General features: G+C 46.1%; 1 protein-coding gene across 6 annotated transcripts in view; it reads right to left on the bottom strand.

The window, feature by feature from the left end:
• LOC133136484 (putative HLA class I histocompatibility antigen, alpha chain H) overlaps positions 1-25,000 on the bottom strand; it is a 143,962-nt gene that overhangs the window by 110,260 nt on the left and 8,702 nt on the right. The window contains exon 5 of one of the 6 annotated variants that reach the window (XM_061254009.1): positions 24,655-24,747. The exons of the other annotated variants lie outside the window; for them this stretch is intronic. Within the exon in view, the coding sequence (XP_061109993.1) occupies positions 24,655-24,747 (93 nt within the window). The remainder of the gene's footprint in view (positions 1-24,654; positions 24,748-25,000) is intronic. 6 annotated transcript variants of the gene reach the window in all.

Raw genomic sequence — 25,000 nt, 5'->3', positions numbered from 1 at the left:
TGAAGATTAGGTGTCATGGCGGTGCCCATTGGTTCCTCCAGGAAAGTGGTGATTGGGGGATAGAAGAGGAACAGTACACCCTTAAAACTGCAAGAGGGAGGGAACAAACAGAGGCAACCCACAGCAGATGTTTACCAACTACCACATACAGTGCGATCCAAACATCTTGAGACCACCAGTGAAAATGCTTCTATTTTGCATTCTTTTCTAATTTAATACAAACTTTTTAATTACAAATGATATTATCAGTGTAAAACCCCACAGCTAACCCAATGACGGAATTTAGCGGGGGCCGAAGGGGGTTTTGCGTGCTTGTCCTTCTGGCGTTGCTGGGAGAACATTAGTTGGGTTAATTATTATCCTCCGTACAAGAACAGAGCACAATTATGTTTAAGAATATACTGGGTCCGTTGCCATGGGTCGGATATGGATTGACCTGCCCCATATCCCGCTTATAGCTGGCCAGAAACGGATCAGTACAATTCTTAATATTCTCCGTTCTCAAACGGGGCCGTATTGTACGCTTAGTGGTTACTATAGTTTTACTCGTTTATCTGACTCCATTTAAAATATAATTTAGAAATTTGGGTTTGCAACTTACGCGGACCTCGGGAGTGATTACATTCGACTTGTACCTGCGCCACCATTACTCAATAGATGCTCCCGGGATTAGCATTACTGCTGAAATCTCAGTTCGGTGGAGAACTCAGAGGCTGCGGGTCCAGTCAACACAATACATGCAAACCTGCCATGATAGTTGCGAGCCCAGGTTGGCGTAGCATTAACTGGGCTCCTTAGAGCTAATTTGGCAGGAACCAGCGCCGTAACGCCCAAGGGTTCCCTTCGCACCAAATCACAAGAGCCGTGCGTCACCCGACCCTTTAAGGGACAGAAATTGCTGGCCGCAAAGCTTAGAACTACCACAGGTGTACCGCCCCGCCGATCGGTCGGTCTTCGGCCACCATTTTCCCCTGAGTATTCAGTTGTAACTTAGGCTGAAAAGGTACAAGATGAATTAGAGTCATGGAGATCACGCAAGTTCCAAACAAAATAGTTTATTCGCAGACAGGTAGGTTATTAGCTTGAGAATATCACAATCAAGTATAAAATACACAAATTAAGAATAGAGATAGAGTAAATAATCATACCTAGCCTGCTTGGACTACACACAAACACAGAGTATAGAATATGCCGGATGGAAAGTCGAATACGATCTTCCTGATACTTACATATGTCATGTGGGAGGTAATACCCGCTGTTACCAGCAGAGGGCCGATGATCATTGGTCGCACCTGTCCCTCATTGGCGTTAGGGGAATTACCTCCCGGGAAGCATATTTAAGCTCAGTACTGACTCTCCTTCAGTGCTTGTGTGTCAACTGTTCGCTCTTGCGCCAAGCCGGTAAGCACAAGGTAGACTCTATCAGTAGTTTTGGGAGTCAGGTACTGTGCTGGTGGTTGCTAACAAAAAAGAAAAGCTTAAAAAAAGGTAAGGAAGGCGTTTCGCTGGTATTGTGTTCGCTGGCGCCTTCCTCTAAGGTTTTTGGTTTTGGTTTTTCTTTCTTTTGACTCGTGTGAGTCAGTGGTTGGGGGACGTTGTCCCCTGGTATGTATTTTTGGTTTGTGTTTTCTTCCCGAGCTGCGCCTCGAGGGTTTTATTTTCTCGTGCCTAGTTTTTACGCTAGGTTGTATTTTCTTTTCGGCGGTCCCGGTCTGATACCGTCAGTGCTGTGTGTCAAGCACATTTTGGGTTTTGAGTTTCGCCCTGTTTTGGAGGGTTGTTTTATTTTCCCAGCCGTTTTTGGCTTAATTTCTGTTATCCTTCTAATTCGCCTTCGGGTTAGTTTCTGTTCCTCCCTCTGTTCTGGGAGTAGGGGTTATCGCCTCCATATTGAGTTTTAGTGGCGAACACGTTTGCGTGCTCGCTTTAAAAGGGTTTCCCCTTTAGTCGCTACTGGCTCTCCGCCCAACCCCATCCTCACAGTACACACAAGCCACCTTGGAGAGACCAGCGACTAGTTTGGGAATGGAGGTGGGAGATTCCCCGTTAGAAGCGGTGGTAGCTGCCCAGCAGGCTGCTCTAAATAGGCAGGAACAGGCGCTGCATGCGCTACAGGCACAGCAAACTGCCACCACTGAGCAGCAGACTCTAGTGTTCCAACGCCAGGACGAGATCCTGGCCAGGCTAGGCAGTCAGCAGGATGTGCTGCTGGGTCTCGCCGACAGTTTTCGGCAACTAGCGAGCGAGTTTCACTCAGCCCAGGTACAAGCATCATCCCCAGACAATCCCCCGCCACCCACGCCTCCCCAACTTGCGGTTCCCTCTTACTCATTTACCACACCTATGGTCAGGGAGCCCAAGTTACAGCTGCCGCTGCGGTATGGGGGAGAGGCGGGCAAGTGTAGAGGGTTCCTCTCCCAGTGCCTGATTTTTTTTAAAGCCCAGCCTTCCCGGTTCTCGACTGAGGATTCGCGGGTAGCATTTATCCTGTCATTACTGACCGGAACCGCTCTGGCCTGGGCGGAACCGCTGATCCGAGCACAGTCGTCCCTAATGAGTGCCTCTCAGCCCCTCATGCAAGAAATGACACGGGTATTCGATCACAATGTTAGGGGCAAAGAGGCCGCGGTCCGCTTAACGTGGATGAGGCAGGGAACCCAAAGTGCAGCAGAATTCTCTGTGGCGTTTCAGGCTCTGGCCGGGGAGACGGGGTGGGCTGACGAACCACTGATGACTCTGTTTACGGGTGCGCTATCAGACCCTGTTAGGGACGTCCTCGCTACCGTGGACCCCCCGGAGAATTTAGGGTCGCTAATTTCCATAGCCATCCGTATTGACAACCGGATTCGGGAACGAGAAAGAGAAAAGGTTGTCCGCACGGGTGGGGTTAAGTGGTCTGTCCCGTCCCCCCTAGGTAGGGTTCTAAGAACCGAGGGGAACCAGGAGGCACACAGAGGGGAAGAGCCGATGCAACTGGGGATTACTACTATGGCACACTCGAGGAGACAACCCTGGAGAGGAGGGCTGTGTTTTCTTTGTAATCAGCCAGGGCATCAAAAAAAAAACTGCCCCGACCTAAAGAAAGCAAAAGAGCAGTCACTAGTGGGACAGCTCGAGGGTATTAGCTTTCGCACCATCCTACCGATCGAACTGAAATGGAAAGGGGTTGTCGTTGGGGCAGAAGCCTTTATTGATTCCGGGGCGGTGGACAATTTTATTGACAGGCAGTGGGCTAAAGAGAAGAGACTGCCGGTTCGATCTATGCCTCAGCCTCAGTCGATTACGGCGCTAGACGGGCGTCCTTTGGGGTCTGGAGTGGTACGCCAACGGACAGAGCGGGTTGTCATGCGAAGCCCGTTTGGGGGGCACTGGGAACGCATATATTTTTATTTGGTCGAGTCCCCGGCATATCCGATAGTTTTAGGGCATGTCTGGCTAGTCAAGCACCAGCCTCACATAAACTGGGGTAGCCGAAGTCACCCGGTGTCTCGGTGGGGTCCACAATGCGCAGCCCACTCAGATCGCGGGAATACCTCCGCGTCTCCTCCTACTGATACTGACATAGGGTCCGAATTGGACGAGGAGGAGGCTAAGGAGTTCCTAAGTCCTGAGGTTAGGATACCGGAGGAGGAGGAGCAGGAAGGGAGCCTGGAGTGGGACCCAGTCTGTGACTGGAATCTCCCTATTGACGAGGGAGAGGGTAGTGACGTCACAGACTGGGACGCCGAGAGCCTATGGCAAACCTCTATCAGTGGGAGTGAGAACCGGATAATGGGGGCTATTGGGTTCTCGCTGCCATCAAATGTCCCGAGGGCGTATCGTGAATTGGCTGAGGCGTTTAGCAAGCAACAGGCGACCACGTTACCTCCACACCGCTCGTACGACTGTGCAATAGAGTTGCATCCGGGTACAATCCCTCCCAGGGGTGCACTCTATTCATTGTCGGTGCCGGAGAGCAGGGCCATGAAAGAGTACATTCGGGACACCCTAGCCAATGGGTTCATCAGGCCGTCCTCATCACCGGCGGGGGCGGGGTTCTTTTTTGTTAAAAAAAAGGACGGGAGCCTAAGACCCTGTATCGATTACAGAGGCTTGAATGCTATTACCATAAAAAATAGGTACCCCCTTCCATTGATGAACTCTGCATTTGAGCGCCTGCAAACGGCATCAATATTCACCAAATTAGACCTCCGCAATGCGTACAATTTGGTACGCATACGGGAAGGCGACGAATGGAAAACAGCCTTCAACACACACTCTGGTCATTACGAATATCTGGTTATGCCGTTTGGCCTCACCAACGCCCCCGCGGTGTTCCAGGCGTTCGTCAATGATGTGCTTCGAGAGATGCTGGAGAAGTTCGTTTTCGTCTACCTGGACGATATTTTGATCTTCTCCGCCACCCTCTCAGAGCACATCCGGCACGTAAAAATAGTACTGACACGCTTATTGGAAGCTCGCCTTTTTGTTAAGGCAGAGAAGTGCGTGTTTCACACGAGTTCAGTGTCTTTCCTCGGGTTTATCGTTTCCGCCGGCAAAACTGAGATGGACCCGAGAAAGATTGCTGCCGTGAGGGATTGGCCAACCCCGGAATCGGTAAAACAGGTGCAGAGATTCCTAGGGTTCGCCAACTTTTATCGGCGGTTCATCCGCAATTTTAGCACGGTAGTCGCGCCCATCACAGCACTCACTAGAAAGAGTGCCCCGGCGCGTTTTGTTTGGACACCTCGGGCAGAGGCGGCATTCGTGGGTTTAAAAGAGAGGTTCTGTTCGGAACCCATTTTGATAACCCCTAACCCGTCCCTCCCGTTCATTGTGGAGGTTGATGCCTCCGAGCTGGGGGTGGGGGCTATTCTTTCGCAACGGTCTCCCCAAGATCAAAAGGTGCATCCCTGTGCGTTTTTCTCACGGTCACTGTCTCAGGCCGAGAGAAACTATGACGTGGGGGATCGAGAACTGCTTGCGGTCAAACTGGCCTTGGAAGAGTGGCGGCACTGGCTTGAGGGGGCGGAACATCCGTTCACTGTGTGGACCGATCATAAGAACCTGGAATACATCCAGACCGCTAAAACGCGCAACTCACATCAGGCACGCTGGGCGCTATTTTTTGCGCGTTTTTCATTTACGGTAACGTATCGTCCAGGATCAAAAAACATTAAGCCAGACGCTCTCTCTCGGGTTTGCGACAAAACGGACCGGGAACACAATCCGGAACCCGTTCTCTCTGGGGTTCGGATTGTAGCGCCTATCATTTGGGAGATTGAGTCAGCGGTGCGGAGAGCATTACGCCGTGACCCGGATCCTGGAGGGGGTCCGCCGCACTGCCTTTTTGTGCCCGCTGGGGTCCGGTCCCAGGTGCTACAGTGGGGGCACGCCTCACGCCTGGCGGGGCATCCCGGGGTTCGGCGCACCAAAGATTTGTTGTCCCGACGATTCTGGTGGCCCGGGATGGAAAAGGACGTCCACGAGTTTGTGGGCGCATGTCCAGTCTGTGCGCGTAGTAAGAGCTCCCACCGTCCCCCAGCAGGGCGGCTACGTCCGCTACCAGTCCCGAGGCGCCCCTGGAGTCACATTGCGCTGGACTTTATCACGGGGTTGCCACCATCCGAGGGGAACACGGTCATTTTAGTGGTGGTGGATCGGTTTTCCAAGGCGGCCCACTTCGTGGCACTGCCCAAATTACCATCGGCAGTGGAAACCGCACGGTTGGTGGTTGACCACGTGTTCCGGTTGCACGGGCTGCCTCAAGACGTAGTATCAGATCGTGGACCCCAGTTCACCTCCCGGTTCTGGCGGGCGTTCTATTCTCTACTGGGTGCTTCGGCTAGCCTGTCCTCTGGTTTTCACCCTGAGACCAACGGGCAGACGGAACGCACCAATCAGACCCTCGAGAACACGCTACGGTGTCTGGCGGTTGACAACCCCACTTCGTGGAGTCGTCAACTCACGTGGGCAGAATACGCCCACAATTCGCTGCAAAATGCGTCCACAGGGCTCTCGCCTTTCGAGGTGCAGTCCGGGTATCCCCCGCCACTGTTCCCGGAATTAGAGAGAGGGGGCGAAGTGCCCTCTGCGGAGGCCTTTGTGCGGCGGTGCCAGACTACATGGAGCAAGGTGCGGGCTGCCCTCGTAAGGGCTGCTGCCAACCAAAAAAGGTGGGCCGACAGGCATCGCCAGTCTGCGCCCTGCTATAGGGTGGGGCAACGAGTGTGGTTATCTGCGCGGGATCTCCCTTTGCGGGTTGAGTCGCGTAAGCTCGCACCGCGATTCGTAGGGCCGTTCAAAATAATTTAAAAAATCAATCCCGTTACGGTGCGCCTGCGACTACCCCGTTCTATGAGGATACACCCCACATTTCACGTATCCCGCCTTAAACCGGTGTTAACTAGTGTATTGGCGCCCACGGAGGTCCCGCCACCACCTCCACGGCTAATTGACGGGGTCCGGTCTACACCGTGCGCCGCATCCTGGCTGAACGTCGCGTGGGCAGGGGCAAACAGTACCTCATTGACTGGGAGGGGTTTGGTCCTGAGGAACGTTGTTGGGTCCCCTCGAGGGACGTTCTGGACCCTGATCTGATCCGGGATTTTCGCAGGCAGAGGGCAGAAGGAGCGTCTGGGGCCGCTCCTTAGCAGGGGGGTCCTGTCATGTGGGAGGTAATACCCGCTGTTACCAGCAGAGGGCCGATGATCATTGGTCGCACCTGTCCCTCATTGGCGTTAGGGGAATTACCTCCCGGGAAGCATATTTAAGCTCAGTACTGACTCTCCTTCAGTGCTTGTGTGTCAACTGTTCGCTCTTGCGCCAAGCCGGTAAGCACAAGGTAGACTCTATCAGTAGTTTTGGGAGTCAGGTACTGTGCTGGTGGTTGCTAACAAAAAAGAAAAGCTTAAAAAAAGGTAAGGAAGGCGTTTCGCTGGTATTGTGTTCGCTGGCGCCTTCCTCTAAGGTTTTTGGTTTTGGTTTTTCTTTCTTTTGACTCGTGTGAGTCAGTGGTTGGGGGACGTTGTCCCCTGGTATGTATTTTTGGTTTGTGTTTTCTTCCCGAGCTGCGCCTCGAGGGTTTTATTTTCTCGTGCCTAGTTTTTACGCTAGGTTGTATTTTCTTTTCGGCGGTCCCGGTCTGATACCGTCAGTGCTGTGTGTCAAGCACATTTTGGGTTTTGAGTTTCGCCCTGTTTTGGAGGGTTGTTTTATTTTCCCAGCCGTTTTTGGCTTAATTTCTGTTATCCTTCTAATTCGCCTTCGGGTTAGTTTCTGTTCCTCCCTCTGTTCTGGGAGTAGGGGTTATCGCCTCCATATTGAGTTTTAGTGGCGAACACGTTTGCGTGCTCGCTTTAAAAGGGTTTCCCCTTTAGTCGCTACTGGCTCTCCGCCCAACCCCATCCTCACAACATACACGTACAATATGCTGTGTGGGAAGTCGAATACGATCTTCCACTGCTACACATACATACATACAAACATACATACATACACAAGACATGTTGTGTGGGAAGTGGAATACGATCTTCCCAGATTGGTCTGTCTCCCTTGCTTTTATGCCAAATCATACGTTTGGAACCAGGCGGCAGTGCCATAAATCAACCTGGAGGGGTGGTCAAATCTGGAATTTAGACCCCCACCGTTGGGGGTTGTTGAGTAGGGAAAATTAGATGATTACCAGGAGAGGACGTGTAGGTTTTCCCTTGGGATACTGAAACTATAGTTTATTAAATTCCATTTGGCATGAAATGTATCTCATCCGATTCCTTGATTTTATCAGATCACATCCATACCAAACAGATTACCCTTATGTTTTATTATGTTGCAGTTATCATGAAACTTCCCTCCTGATTATCCATTTTACATGCAATTCCTGTTACCATTACATAAGACTTAATGCAATAATACAAGGATCACATGGGCAATGTTTTCAAGGTGTTACTGGGTCTATTTACTATCTTAATAGCAGTTTTGAATATTTAATCTAAGAGAGCAGTCACCGGTGTAATGACAGCAGTGCCCAAATGAGGGCACTGTGGCATTGTCCGGAGTCTTCCCCCTTGGAAGTGACCAGGTATGGGGTCACAGGGAGGTCACCAATGTTCGGGAGGATTCTTTTCCCATGACCCAACTGGCCTTGGACCACTCATACATCTTAACTCCCCAACAGGTAGTCTAAACAACATTGAAACCCCAGCTCTCAGGCCCCTCACAAATGGCAGCCCTTCCTGACCTTAACCGCTATGCTACAGGCCGCCCCATCATATCTATGAATGCTGTAGTTGGGAGTTTTCATGATAACTGCATTATGCTGTAAATATGTCTTTGTGCCTCTCATGGTAATATACCTTTTGGATAAACCTGATTTGGGTGAATGAAAGGAAAGGAGACATCCCAGACTGTTTGGTTTCTTCTCCTTATCTAATCCAGGCCTTAGTTCCTGACCCTAAAAGTGAGTCACCCATCTATAATTTACAGCCAGGCCCACCAGGCAGGGGGCTAAAACACATGGCTTCTACAGAGACAGATTTTGCCCAGTTTCCCCTCGGCTCCTGAATGGTTATGCTATCAAAGGTAGACTGTTACAAAAACTAGACCATTACACCAGTCACACTGAACCAATCAGAATAACACCAAACATCACTATATTCTGACCTAGGATTATCATGAAACATCTTTATACCATCTCCAATATTCCTGTTCTGGAATGTGAGAAAAGGGGGCCCCCAGGGCCCAAGAAGGCGCCTCTAAGAATCCTTCTCTAGCTCTCCCCCACAGGCATGTGTGCCAACGGTGGGGGCTAACAATGTATGCTCCAGGAGGGGGAAGTCAGCAAGCTGACCAGCGCATGAGACCAAATGTTACTTATGACTGGCTTACATCAGCATAACAACTTGAGTGAAAAGTTTAATCTTTGAAAAATTGGAAGATCAATTTCACAATTTCTTAGTAATTGATATGTCCCCCTTCTGCTGTATGACAGTGTGCACTTGAGCTGTCTTTGACTCCACATATTTGTGCAAAGCCTGATGATGCTTCTGTGTACTTATTCCACTATTCTGAGGGTCTTAGTCCTTAGTTATAGTTCTCAAAACAGTTTAAATGCGTTGTTATCGGATTCATCTATGAGGGTTCAGGTTTGTATCTTTGTGGTCACTACTAGCACGACTAGAACGACTAGAGCTGCACTTCCTCCATGGTTCACCTGGTGTGGATGTAACTCTTGTCTCGTGTTCATATTTTAATCTCAACCGCAAATGTATTCAGTTGATTGCAAAACCAACGGAATTGGCCTTGCTGTTCCAATGCTTTTGGAGGGGACTGTAAATGAGCCTACATCTGCTTGATGATCATTTGACAGCCTGGTGTAACCTATGTGCAATATGGGGCAAATATCACAAATAACATATGTGCCTTGAGGTTCTGGTTTGAAATCAGGTGTGCCTTAAGCACTAAAAGTTTGAAAACCACTGTTCTACACCGACCTGCCCATTGAGAAGAGTGCCATGTAGAAGACAGCCGCCACGAAGCTGGTTGGCTGGTAGTGAGATCCCAGAATGTCGATCACTTTCCCTGTGTGGAACGGGATGAACATCTCACCTGTACGGATGAACAACTGCTTGTTTAAATCCATTTTAGACCCAGGTGTTCTTTTTATAATACACTTCCCTTTTCTCTGTAAATAAACTCAAGAGCTAACCAGTACTCACAAATGACAGCGAAAGCGAGGAAGACAGAAGCGCCGCACAGAAATAGTGCGTCGGGTTTGGAGTAGCGGATGACCCTCATGAACAGCGCCCTGGCTCGTTGCTTTCTCTCTGTTCCGTTGGACATTCAACAGGCATCTCCGCGACTGTCCGGAAAATTCACCTCCCGAAAGAGGCTGGCGATAGCCGTGGCAGTCGCGGCAATGAGTTTCCCCCGGACTCGAGAGCGACCCGCTCCAGTGCTCCGGGTGTTTCTCGAACAGCGCCAACAACCCGCTTTCGTACACCGGTCCGAGCAGACATATCGCCGTCACACAGCGGTGAAGCACCCTGATTTTGTCAGCACCACGCAGAACAAGCATACTTGCGCCCACCTGAGCCCCGCCAGCATCCATGTCTGTGTCAGGCTCTGTCAACCGCTGGGCTTAGCGACGGCGGTAGCCCAAATTTCGCTACGTAGTGCAACGCACTACAGACGGCCAGATCCAGGCATATTGCTGCCGCGAAGATCTTCGTGCTTTCCATCATCACACTCAGAGCTGGTAAAAAGAACGGCAATATTGACAAAGCTGGCTTCAGGCGGACAGTTCGGATGCACTACTACAGCACAACATAACACATCAGTCTGACTGCATTAGAAGAAACCATTTCAGAGTATCATCCATTGCTATGAAACACCACTCTTGAAACTTTAATTTTAATTTTAAGATAACTAGGCGAAATAATGTAGCTAATTGGAGACTTAAGCCACCCACACGCTCACACTTACCTTACTGGGTCACCACTTTTGCAGGCTTCAATGTAAAAAGCTTTAGATTTGCAGGGGAAGTCCAGTTTCTACTTCGTAGTAGGCTATAGGCTTTTTACGAATGGAAAAAAGATTTTTTTAAATAAATAAGTTTCTAAGAAAATAGATTTACAAGAAAGACCGTTTTAAATCCAAGCGAAATATGTAGAATGGTTCTTTATTAATACTGTGATTATTCGCTTTCGGTTTCATAGTACTCCACAAGGCGCCAATAAAGGCATTTTGCAACGCTGAGGTGGTGAGGCCACCAGTCCAAATACACAAAGCCAAAACACAAAGAAAATGGGCCTTTTATGTTTATGTTATGTTTTATGTTTTACGTTTATTCTTAAAAGACTCATATTTTTACATTGGCTTTTAAATGGAACTAATGCTTGAGGAAACAATTTGTAACTGTTCTGCAAGTGTTTATTTTTCACATGCTTTTAAAACATTTGTTTTACATATTACAACGTCTGTTTTCATTCCGTTTTATTATTTTTCCATCATTTATTTTTCAACTTAATTGTCCACTGTGTACTAAATGTTACTTTAAAACTGTTTTACTGTTATCATAAAGTGTTATGGTACACATGCTTTGTCTATCTACTGTAAAGTTGGGAAATCAACCTACAGCCAAGTCTCAGCCTTGTGGTAGAGGCAACCAGATTGTCAGCCAAAATCCTGAGTCCATGACACCATTGATTTTAATCAGTGCCCGTGGTCCTCTGGACCACATTTATCCGTGGGTATCTCCTTTCATGCACCTTTGTTTCAATGCCAAACATGTTATGCTGTATCTGACCAAAACATTCAATTTGGTCTCATTTGGTCATTTAAAGTATGATTGTATGAAGGTGCTGTGGTCAGATGAGTCCAAATTGAACATTTTTGAAGAAGTTCCTCCACAGTCTTCTGCACTGTCACTCCCACTGGCGCCCTAGGCTTGCTCTGAGGGGGTCTCAGGCCTGGGCTCTTTGTAAAGTGTCTTTGGGGCATTATTGTGTTGAATAAAGCACTATACAAATGAAATGAAATTGAATAACTCCAATTCCTCCGGGTACTCCGGTTTCCTCCCACAGTCCAAAGACATGCCTGTTAGGCTGATTGGAGAGTCTAGGTAGGTATGAATATTTGAGTGAATGGTGTGTGTGCCCTGTGATGGACTGGCGACCTGTCCAGGGTGTATTCCTGCCTTTCGCCCAATGTATGCTGGGATAGGCTCCAGCCCCCCTGCGACCCTGTTCAGGATAAGCGGGTTCAGATAATGGATGGATGGATGGAACTCCAATTTTGAGCTGATGGCATTGCTGGACATCTTCCGATTGCGAAGGGAAGTAAGCATGATGTGTCTTTCATCTGTTTCCTTGGCCGACCACTGCGTCTACGGTCCTCAACGTTGCCCGTTTTTTTGTGCTTCTCCAACAGAGCTTGGACAGTACATCTGGAAACCCCTGTCTGCCTTGAAATTTCTGCCTGAGAGAGACCTTGCTGATGAGTATAACTACCTTGTGTCTTGTAGCTGTGCTCAGTCTTGTTATGGTGTATGACTTCTGACATTAAACTGTCTTCAGCAACCTCACCTTGGAGTTTTGCTGTTCCTCACCTAGTTTTAACCCTCCTACACAGTTATTTCTGTTTCAGTTAATGATTGTGTTTCAACCTACATATTAAATTGATGATCATTAGCTCCTGTTTGGTATAATTGGTTAATCACACACCTGACTATATGCCTACAAAATCCCTAGCTTCTGTTCGCATTTTGTTCATTGATAAAAAATAAACTTTGCTTCTATTTGGCATTCTTTTCATATTTTTCCATTACAAATATGCTATCAGCATAACGATTTGACTGAAAAATTGAATCTTTGAAAAATGTACATGAATTGAAAAGTTATTAGTATTTGGTTTTACCTTTTCCTTTAATGGTGTAGGAACCACAACTCCCACAATCCCACAGGACAATTCCGCAACGTCCACCCTACATGACGTCTAACTTGGTTCAGCCAATCCCGTAAAGGCGGGAGCAATAAACGGTCCCGTATAAGAGCAAGACATGTTCTTGGGATCTTTCTTCTGCCTCTTCTGCTTCTTCTGCTTCTTCTCTTCAATGCACCCTTTTTGGCCATTCGCTTCAGCTCATCTGCTCCGAGACTCGGACAGAGGCTGAACGCTGCACAGCGCACTACCAGGCCTACAGACACATCTAGTTACCTCGCGGTAACTTTGTGGCCTATAGCGAGTGGAAACTGGTGTATGTGTGTGTGTGCGTGTGTGTATGTGTTCAGTTCAGTTCAGTTCATTTCAGTTCAGTTCAGTTTAGTTTATTCTTTCTCCCAAACGGGCAATTTGTTAGCAGCAGGACCACACATACCACACAACAATAGGCAACACAATACAGAAAGACAGACAGATTCTGCACAAGAAGCATAATAAAGAGTTCAGTTGTGATAAATATTGCCAGTGCATTAAAAACTGAGTCATTCAAAATCAAGATACAGTTTCAATAAATATAAGGTAGATATAAAAAGAGGTAGTGGATGGGGCTAGGGGGGTCACTAAATGGACAAGGCTATCTTCTTCTGTTGTGTGCATTCAGTGCTTGGATAGAAAAAGGGATAAAGGAATCTTTGTACCTCTGTTTTAAAACAATGGGAGTGTTAAATCGTAAGCCAGATGGCAACAACATGTATTCTGTATACAGAGGATGACTTGTATCTTGATAGATATTCATGGCTTTGTTAAACAGCTGCTTGTTGAAATACTCAGTAAGACTATTGAACTTCACTCCCACTATCTTATCGGCCACATTCACAATTTTAGAAAGTGCATTCTTGTCTTTGATAGTGACATTTCCATACCAGCAGATAATGGAGAACGTCAGGACAGACTTAATAAAAGCTCTACAGAACAGTGTCATCAATGTTTTATCCACCTGAAACTTAGCAAGTTTCCTGAGAGCAGAGAGTCTTTGTTGTCCTCTCTTGCACACAGAAGTGGTATTCAAGTCGAACTTAAGCTTGAATTGATTTGATCTCAAGGTGCCTAGATACTTATAACATGATACCATATCAACATCCTGCCCCTTGATTACACTATGCACTGGAGCAGGGGGGAGGTGTCTGAAGTCTATAGACATGTCCTTAGTTTTACTGATGTTAAGATGCAAAAAGGCATCTTCACACCAGGCCACAAAGTCATCAATGACAGGGCCATGCTCATTCTCATGAGTATTCAAGAGACTGACAATTACAGAGTCATCTGCAAATTTTATAATGTACCTGTTGTCATGTTGGCTAAGGCAGTCATTGGTGTACAGGATGTACAACAGGGGGGAGAGGACACACCCCTGAGGTGAGCCGGTGGACGATGTTAGGGCACTGGACAGCACATTATTCACCCTCACCCTCTGAACTCTCTGCGTAAGCAAGTCAAGTAGCCAACCAGTCAGGCTTGGATCAAGGCTAAAGTTACTCAGTATTTTCTCAGTTAGCAGGTGGGGTTGGATGGTATTAAATGCTGAGGAGAAATCAACAAAGAGCAACCTAGCATGATTCCCACTCTTCTCCAGATGTTTATAGAGAAGATTAAGTAGAGTGATGGTAGCATCCTGCACCCCCCTCTTGGCCCTATAGGCGAACTGGAAAGGATCCAAGAGGGGTTCCACCTTAATAGGAGCTCAGCTTTAATCAGCTTCTCAAAGGACTTTGCAACAAGGGATGTGAGGGCAACCGGCCTGAAATCATTAAGGGTTTGGGGGCGACTGACCTTGGCAACAGGCACCATTACAGACTGCTTCCATAGAGATGGCTCCCTCTGCTGGAAGAGTGACAAACTGCATATGTGATGAAAGATAGGGCCTAACTGTTCGGCACACACTTTTAGCGTGCGGCCACTGATGTTATCTGGGCCAGGGCTTTTTTTTCGGTCGGCAGTGTTTAAAGCACCTAACAACACTATGCTTATTGAAACGAGGGATAAACCTCTTGAAGACTCCTCTTGAGTTCAGAATGTCTGTTGCTGAAGTCATGTGTGTCAAATCTGACATAGAACCTGTTGAGATCCTCTGCCAGTTCTGAGTCAGATTTGCTGTTAAATTCTAACTTTCTCTTTCCCCTTTCCTTAAGCCCTACAATAGTCTTCATACTATCCCAGGCTGAACCCAGGTTGTTCATTTTGAGCTGTGTTTCTAACTTATCTTTATATTTAAGTTTGCCTGCCCTGATTTCCCATTTTATATCTTTTTGAAGTTTGTGCAATACCTGCAAGTTACCGTCCTTAAAGGCTTTTTTCTTTTCACGCAAAAGACCCATGAGAGACTTAGAAACCCACGGTTTACTGCTGGGGTATACTTTCAAGGCCTTAGTTGGAATAACAATATCCTCACAGTAAGACACCCAACTACTGGTAACATCAGTCATTTCATCAATATCAGATCAATATCAGAGCATGAGTCCTTAAACATATCCCAGTCTGTGCAGTCCAGACCCCCCTGAAGAGACAGGCAAGCATCCTCTGACCAGTCCTTAATATATACAGTCTGTACCTTGCCCCTCTTAAGAGCAGTCTGATCTGAGGGGATGAGGTGTACACAATTGTGATCAGATGAGCCTATAGGTAGGAGGAGAATGGACTTGAATGCATTTTTTACTGAACAATAACACAAGTCCAGTTTTATTGTGTCTAGTGGGGCACGTAATGTACTGGTGGAAGTCTCTGAGTGTTTTAGACAAAGAGTAATTGTTTATATCCCCAAAAATAATGATCGGGGCATCAGGGGATCGCATTTGGAGTGAGTGGGTTACTTGAGAGATAATTTCACAGGCATCGTTACTGTTCGCCTTGGGGTATATGTACTGTGGTGCCCCGCTGGTTGAGAGAGAGAGAGAGAGAGAGAGAGAGAGAGTAAAATTTATGAATCAAAATTATTTTTATTTATTCTTTTTTCTTTAGGTGCCTTCAGGGCACATCTCAATTGTCCAGCACAGACGAGTTCTTTCTTTTCCAAAAAAATTCAAAAAGGGAAAACCGGGAAAAAATATATGTGGCCAAAAAAATTAGGAACTCCGAAAATGAAAAAAAAAAAAAAGGGACGGAATTCACATGGCCGCATTCTTCCATCTTTAGCCCACTGCGGGGCTGTTCAATCCTGGCGCTGCCCCCGGTCTGGATACACCACTGTATCTTGTATCTCTCAACATAACCTGCCCACAAACTGTGTCAGTACGTTAAGTAGCACACAGTTTTTTAATTAGTGTGATTAATTCATTGATGCTACATTAAAGTGTATATTGTAGAGGGTACAGACTGTATATTGCTAGGTCCCCACTCGCTCCCACATCTGACTCTGACAGTGTCTTCCTCGACCGGAGGGCTAAGCGGTTTGGCCGTCTTGTCGTAGGTTTTGCGCACTCTCTCTCCTTGCTGCCTGGCCCTGCCTCCCTCTTCCAGCACGTGCGTTGCTGCCGGAAGGCGTGTGCGCAGTTTCCGATTCATTAAAAGCTCTGCGGGTGACCGCCCACACTCCAGTGGAGCTGCCCTGTAATTCAGAATAGCTCGGTACGGATCTTCCCCGCTGTATACTGCTTTCTTCAGCAGTCTCTTCACTATTTGAACTCCTTTCTCTGCTCGGCCATTCGATTGCGGGTAGTAGGGGCTCGTTGTAACGTGCGTAAAGCCATATTCGTATGAATGCCCCATACTGCTCACAGTCGTACTGCCTCACATTGTCAGTAAAGCCATATTCGTATGAATGCCCCATACTGCTCACAGTCATACTGCCTCACATTGTCAGTAAAGCCATATTCGTATGAATGCCCGATACTGCTCACAGTCGTACTGCCTCACATTGTCAGTAAAGCCATATTCGTATGAATGCCCCATACTGCTCACAGTCATACTGCCTCACATTGTCAGTAAAGCCATATTTGTATGAATGCCCCATACTGCTCACAATCATACTGCCTCGCATTGTCAGATACCACCATGGAAGGAATGCCGTGCCTGGAGAATATCGACTTTGTGTGCTTAACGACTCATGTCGCTGTAGTGTCTGACAGCAGTGCAAACTCTCTCCTTTCTCTGCTCGGCCATTCGATTGCGTTTTTTCGTTAGTTTTTTCTTTTCTTTCGTTTGTTCTTTTCTTTCATTTTTTTCTTTTCTTTTGTTTGTTTTTATTTTCTTTGGTTTGTTTTTTCTTTTCTTTCGAACGATCCTACGTTAAATATTATAGAGGGTACAGACTGTATATTGCTAGGTCCCCACTCGCTCCCACATCTGTTTTTTCTTTCGTTCGTTCCTTTTTTCTTCCGTTTCTTTTTTCTTCCGTTTCTTTTTTCTTCCGTTTCTTTTTTCTTCCGTTCCTTTTTTCTTCCGTTCCTTTTTTCTTCCGTTCCTTTTTTCTTCCTGTAAAGACAGCAGTACAGGCTGATTAAACTCTGCTCTGGATCCACAGTCTAGTACAGGGCTACAGGCCTGCAGGGTGGAGCCAGAACTATTTATATTGTTATTGATGTAGAAACAAATATTTACAATTCAATCTTGTTACATACAGGCGTATGAATATTAGCTGAAAATAGTTTCATCAGAACTCAGAAGCTGCAGTGTATTGATATTATATCCAGTGTGTACCATTCCCAACCAGTAGAGGTCAGGAGTGTTTAGTCTCTGACCAGAGGTTTGAGTTGGACTGTACAAGGTGGACCATCTAACATTAAACCTGCTTTTCCTTGAATGAGTTACATGGTGTGCAGACATATCATTACATGGTACCAGGAGTAAATCGTGATTTTTTATAAAAATGGATGCTATCCGCCAGCCAAACGAGCTGAAATTGACAGGGAATGTCAGTGAGAACTGGAGAGCGTTCAGACAAAGTTTCAAACTGTATCTTTTGGCTATTGGCGCGAACGACAAGTCGGACAAACATAAAATAGCTTTATTGCCAACAGTAGCAGGCCGCGGAGCTATGGATGTTTATGGATGACACTTACATGTAAAGGCCAGTCCATTAACGCAATGTTTGTGCTAGTAGAGGGGAATAGACAGCCTGTTCTAGGTCTACGCACGAGTGAAAAACTGGGCCTTATTAAGAGGGTTCAGGTGATTGACAGAGAGCAGGTAATGCATGCTGACGGGGCTGCTAACGATGCCCAGCACTGTAACATAGCGTCCCAATTCACGGACCTGTTCAAGGGATTAGGCAGGCTGCCTGGACAGTACAAAATACAGTTAAAATACAAAGCAGAGCCAGTCATTCACACAGCGAGAAAGGTGCCGTTAGCCCTTAGAGAGAAACTAAAGAATGAACTGCAGAAACTAACCGACCAGGGTGTCATAAAACGCCTTGAGGAGCCGACTGAATGGGTAAACTCACTCGTGATCGTGGAGAAAGAAAACGGGGAGATGAGACTGTGCATTGACCCTAAGGACTTAAATAAATGCATTAAGAGGGAGCATTACAGGCTGCCCACAAAATCCCACATTACTGGCACAATGGCGGGCGTGCGGTTCTTTAGCAAACTCGATGCATCGTCAGGGTTTCACCAGATTGCCCTGGACGAGGAGAGCGCAGAACTGTGCACATTCAACACTCCATTTGGAAGGCAGGGTTTCCTTCGTTTGCCCTTCGGAATCTGCTCGGCACCGGAGATATTCCATAGAGCAGCTGTTTGACGGAACTGAGGGGGTGGGAGTTTTCCTAGACGACATAATTATATGGGGATAAACACAAACCCAACATGACGAGAGACTGCGCAAAGTTCTGGAAACAGCGCACACATCAGGGCTTAGGCTAAATAAGCAGAAGTGCCAATTTGGAGTGAGTGAGCTGACGTACCTAGGAGACCAGCTGTCGACAGAGGGCATCCAACCAGACCCAGAAAACATGACAAACGTGACAGAGGAGAGGCCTACACCACAAAGAATCGAACGCAGAACGATTGATTCAGAAGCCAATTCGGCTTATTGAGCAATGAACTAGTCACGCACACACAAAAGAATGGGGAGGAGAGACATTGTATTTTCTTAAAGATTTTAAAGTGTGGAAGTGATTGCATTTTTTTTTTCTCTTCTACAGATGTGATTCAAGTTTGACTTAGTTAAGTTAGTTGACTTAGTTAAGTTAAAAAAAAATTTTTTTTAAAAGGTATTGATATGAGGGGAGGGAGTGGTTGCATTTTTTTTTTTTTTTTTTGTAGTTTTATGTGATTCAAGTTTGACTACTAAAGTCCACAAGCATGAGAAAAAAGGGAATATGTATTGATATTATATCCAGTGTGTACCATTCCAAACCAGTAGAGGTCAGGGGTGTTAAGTCTCTGACCAGAGGTTTGAGTTGGACTGTACAAGGTGGACCATCTAACATTAAACCTGCTTTTCCTTGAATGAGTTACATGGTGTGCAGACATATCATTACATGCAGGAAAGGCCAGTGAGGTCATTACGTAACCATGGCAACTTCAGTGTAGAGACTGAGAATACAGCAGAGTGACTGTGTGTTTATAAGAGTGATTACTGTAACAGAGATTTCTATCCCCCAGGGCTCAGTCCTCGGACCCCTCCTCTTCTCCATCTACACGAGATCCCTTGGCCCCGTTATCTCTGCTCATGGCATCTCCTATCATTGTTATGCCGATGACACCCAACTCTTTCTCTCCTTCCCCCCATCACACACAGGTCTCTACCCGTATCTCTGCCTGCCTGAGAGACATCCAGAGCTGGATGGGCAACCACCATCTAAAGCTCAACCCAGGTAAGACGGAGGTGATCTTCATCCCTGCTTTAACCTCTCCCTTCTCTGATTTCTCCATCTCACTAGGGGATACCACAGTGACCTCATCCCCAAGTGGTCCCGCCTGGACTATTGCAATTCTCTGCTGGCTGGCCTTCCAGCATCTGCCATCAGACCCCTACAACTGATCCAGAATGCTGCAGCCCGTCTGGTATTCAATGTTCCCAGACATTCACATGTCACCCCCCTGCTCAGCAACCTCCACTGGCTGCCTGTTATGGCTCGCATCAAATTTAAATCTTTGGTGCTCGCATACCAGGCAGTTAAAGGATCAGCCCCTGTATATATTCAATCCCTTATCAAGACCTATACACCAACAAGACCCCTCCGTTCTGCCACTTCGTGCCGTCTGGCCCCTCCCCCTCACCACACCTGCACTTCACGCTCACGACTGCTGTCTGTCCTGGTCCCACGGTGGTGGAATGACCTCCCGGTGGATGTCAGAACGGCAGAGTCTCTGACCTCCTTCAAGCGCAGACTGAAGACCCATCTCTTCAGGCTACACCTTTCCCTCCCCAACTCACCACCATGATTAGCCTTAGACTGTAATGGCACTTATGTATAGATATTGTTACTTGTATAGGTATTGTTGTTTTTATTGGCTGTTGTATTGTTGTATTCTAGCTGCCAAATGTGATACGCTAGTTTGAAAGTTGATTGTACTCTTCAAGTGTTCTGAATTTCTGTATGTTTACACTAGGACTCGGAACTGTACTGTGCTCTCAGGTCCTCTTTGCACTTGTTCTTGTGTTTGATTTGCACTTTGTTGTACGTCGCTCTGGATAAGAGCGTCTGCTAAATGCCATGTAATGTAATGTAATGTAATATACAGCGCAGTACTACAGTAAAGTGACTTACTGTGTGTTTAAAAGAGTGATTACTGTAAAAGAGATTTCTATACAGGGCAGTACTACAGTAAAGTGACTTACTGTGCATTAGGCTGTCTTCACTGATCTTAGGCTTTTACTGCAGGTTGGTCAGAGTTCAGAATCAGTGTCAGCGGCTGCAATGAGTGAGAACCCCAGTTCAGCAGTGTAGCTCATAGCACACACACACTCATATCACACACAGACTCATATCACACACTCATATCACACACACACTCATATCACACACTCACTCATATCACACACTCACTCATATCACACACTCACTCATATCACACACTCACTCATATCACACACTCAGCTCATATCACACACACACTCATATCACACACACACTCATATCACACACACACTCATATCACACACTCAGACTCATATCACACACTCACTCATATCACACACTCACTCATATCACACACACACTCATATCACACACACACTCATATCACACACTCACTCATATCACACACACACTCATATCACACACACACTCATATCACACACACACTCATATCACACACACACTCACTCATATCATATCACACACTCCGCTCATATCACACACACACACTCATATCACACACACACTCATATCACACACTCTGGATCATATCACACACTCAGCTCATATCACACACACACACACTCATATCACACACACTCATATCACACACTCTGGATCATATCACACACTCAGCTCATATCACACACTCAGCTCATATCACACACACACACACTCATATCATACACTCACTCATATCACACACTCACTCATATCACACACAGCTCATATCACACACTCACTCATATCACACACACACTCATATCACACACACACTCATATCACACACACACACTCATATCACACACACACTCATATCACACACTCACTCATATCACACACTCACTCATATCACACACTCACTCATATCACACACACACTCATATCACACACACACTCATATCACACACACACTCATATCACACACACACTCATATCACACACTCACTCATATCACACACTCACTCATATCACACACTCACATCACACACTCACTCATATCACACACAGCTCATATCACACACTCACTCATATCACACACTCACTCATATCACACACAGCTCATATCACACACACAGCTCATATCACACACTCAGCTCATATCACACACTCACTCATATCACACACTCACTCATATCACACACTCACTCATATCACACACTCACTCATATCACACACACACTCATATCACACACACACTCATATCACACACTCATATCACACACTCATATCACACACTCATATCACACACTCATATCACACACTCACTCATATCACACACTCACTCATATCACACACTCACTCATATCACACACACACTCATATCACACACTCTGGATCATATCACACACTCACTCATATCACACACTCAGACTCATATCACACACTCAGACTCATATCACACACTCAGACTCATATCACACACTCAGACTCATATCACACACTCAGACTCATATCACACACTCAGACTCATATCACACACTCAGACTCATATCACACACTCACTCAGCTCATATCACACACACACTCATATCACACACTCACTCATATCACACACACACTCATATCACACACACACTCATATCATACACACACTCACTCATATCATACACACACTCACTCATATCACACACTCAGACTCATATCACACACTCAGACTCATATCACACACTCACTCATATCACACACTCACTCATATCACACACTCACTCTTATCACACACTCACTCTTATCACACACTCACTCTTATCACACACTCACTCATATCACACACACACTCATATCATACACACACTCACTCATATCACACACTCACTCATATCACACACTCACTCATATCACACACTCACTCATATCACACACTCACTCATATCACACACACACTCATATCACACACTCAGCTCATATCACACACACACTCATATCACACACACACTCATATCACACACACACTCATATCACACACTCAGCTCATAATACACACACTCATATCACACACAGACTCATATCACACACACACTCATATCACACACACACTCATATCACACACACAGCTCATATCACACACACACTCATATCACACACACACTCATATCACACACACACTCATATCACACACACACACTCATATCACACACTCACTCATATCACACACTCACTCATATCACACACTCACTCATATCACACACACACTCATATCACACACACACTCATATCACACACTCAGACTCATATCACACACTCAGACTCATATCACACACTCACTCATATCACACACTCACTCATATCACACACTCACTCATATCACACACTCACTCATATCACACACACACTCATATCACACACACATACTCATATCACACACACTCATATCACACACTCACTCATATCACACACTCAGCTCATATCACACACTCAGACTCATATCACTCACTCATATCACACACTCAGCTCATATCACACACTCAGCTCATATCACACACACACTCATATCACACACTCACTCATATCACACACACACTCATATCACACACTCAGACTCATATCACACACTCAGACTCATATCACACACTCACTCATATCACACACTCACTCATATCACACACACACTCATATCACACACACATACTCATATCACACACTCACTCATATCACACACTCACTCATATCACACACTCAGCTCATATCACACACACACTCATATCACACACTCTGGATCATATCACACACTCAGCTCATATCACACACTCAGCTCATATCACACACTCAGCTCATATCACACACTCACTCATATCACACACTCACTCATATCACACACACACTCATATCACACACACACTCATATCACACACACACTCATATCACACACACACTCAGATCACACACACACTCATATCACACACTCATATCACACACTCATATCACACACTCATATCACACACTCATATCACACACTCATATCACACACTCATATCACACACTCATATCACACACTCATATCACACACTCATATCACACACACACTCATATCACACACTCAGCTCATAATACACACACTCATATCACACACAGACTCATATCACACACACACTCATATCACACACACACTCATATCACACACACACTCATATCACACACACACTCATATCACACACACACTCATATCACACACACACTCATATCACACACACACTCATATCACACACACACTCATATCACACACACACACTCATATCACACACTCACTCATATCACACACTCACTCATATCACACACTCACTCATATCACACACTCACTCATATCACACACTCACTCATATCACACACTCACTCATATCACACACTCAGCTCATATCACACACTCAGCTCATATCACACACTCAGACTCATATCACACACTCACTCATATCACACACAGCTCATATCACACACTCACTCATATCACACACAGCTCATATCACACACACACTCATATCACACACACACTCATATCACACACACACTCATATCACACACACACACTCATATCACACACTCACTCATATCACACACTCACTCATATCACACACTCACTCATATCACACACTCACTCATATCACACACTCAGCTCATATCACACACTCACTCATATCACTCACTCATATCACACACTCACTCATATCACACACACACTCATATCACACACTCAGACTCATATCACACACACTCATATCACACACTCACTCATATCACACACTCACTCATATCACACACTCAGCTCATATCACACACTCAGACTCATATCACTCACTCATATCACACACTCAGCTCATATCACACACTCAGCTCATATCACACACTCAGCTCATATCACACACACACTCATATCACACACTCACTCATATCACACACTCACTCATATCACACACTCACTCATATCACACACTCACTCATATCACACACACACACTCATATCACACACACACTCATATCACACACACACTCATATCACACACTCACTCATATCACACACACACTCATATCACACACTCAGCTCATATCACACAGTCACTCATATCACACACTCAGACTCATATCTCACACTCACTCATATCACACACTCAGACTCATATCACACACTGGATCATATCACACACTGTAAACAGGAGTATTTACAGTCTGAACTCTGGGTATCTGTACTGGATTATAATGACATTGATAGAGTTGAGTAAAGGATGAGAGAAATACTCACTGCTAGTCCTCCCGTAGCCTGGAACAGAGACACACAGAGTTAGAAACACACACACAGTGTGTCTGACTGTCTGTAAAACTATTAACAGTTTCAGTGTGCCAGCTTTATTATACCACTGTGCTGGTGTCTCTCAGAGTGTGTCAGTGTGTCTGCGTCTGTTACTCAGCCTCAGTGTGTCAGTAGCTCTGTTGTCAGTGACTCTCACCTGAGGTTCTCTTCTTCCACAAGACGACAGCGATGACGGCGATGATGAGGAGGAGAGCGCCCAGAACACAGCCAATGATGATGCCCATGGAGCCTGAGAGACACACACACACACACACACACACACACACACACAAACACAAGCGTGCACACACGCACAAACACATACACACGTACACACACACACACACATAGGTACACACACACGCACACACACATAGGTACACACACACAGGTACACACACGTACACGAACACACACACAGATGCAAATGCAAACGCACACACACACACACGCAAACACACACAAAGACATGTTAGGTAATACACTGCTTTTCTGACATCTTC

The sequence above is a fragment of the Conger conger genome, chromosome 9 (assembly GCF_963514075.1).
Source record: "Conger conger chromosome 9, fConCon1.1, whole genome shotgun sequence".
Lineage (NCBI taxonomy): Eukaryota > Metazoa > Chordata > Actinopteri > Anguilliformes > Congridae > Conger > Conger conger.
This window is presented reverse-complemented; position numbering and strand designations above follow the sequence as displayed.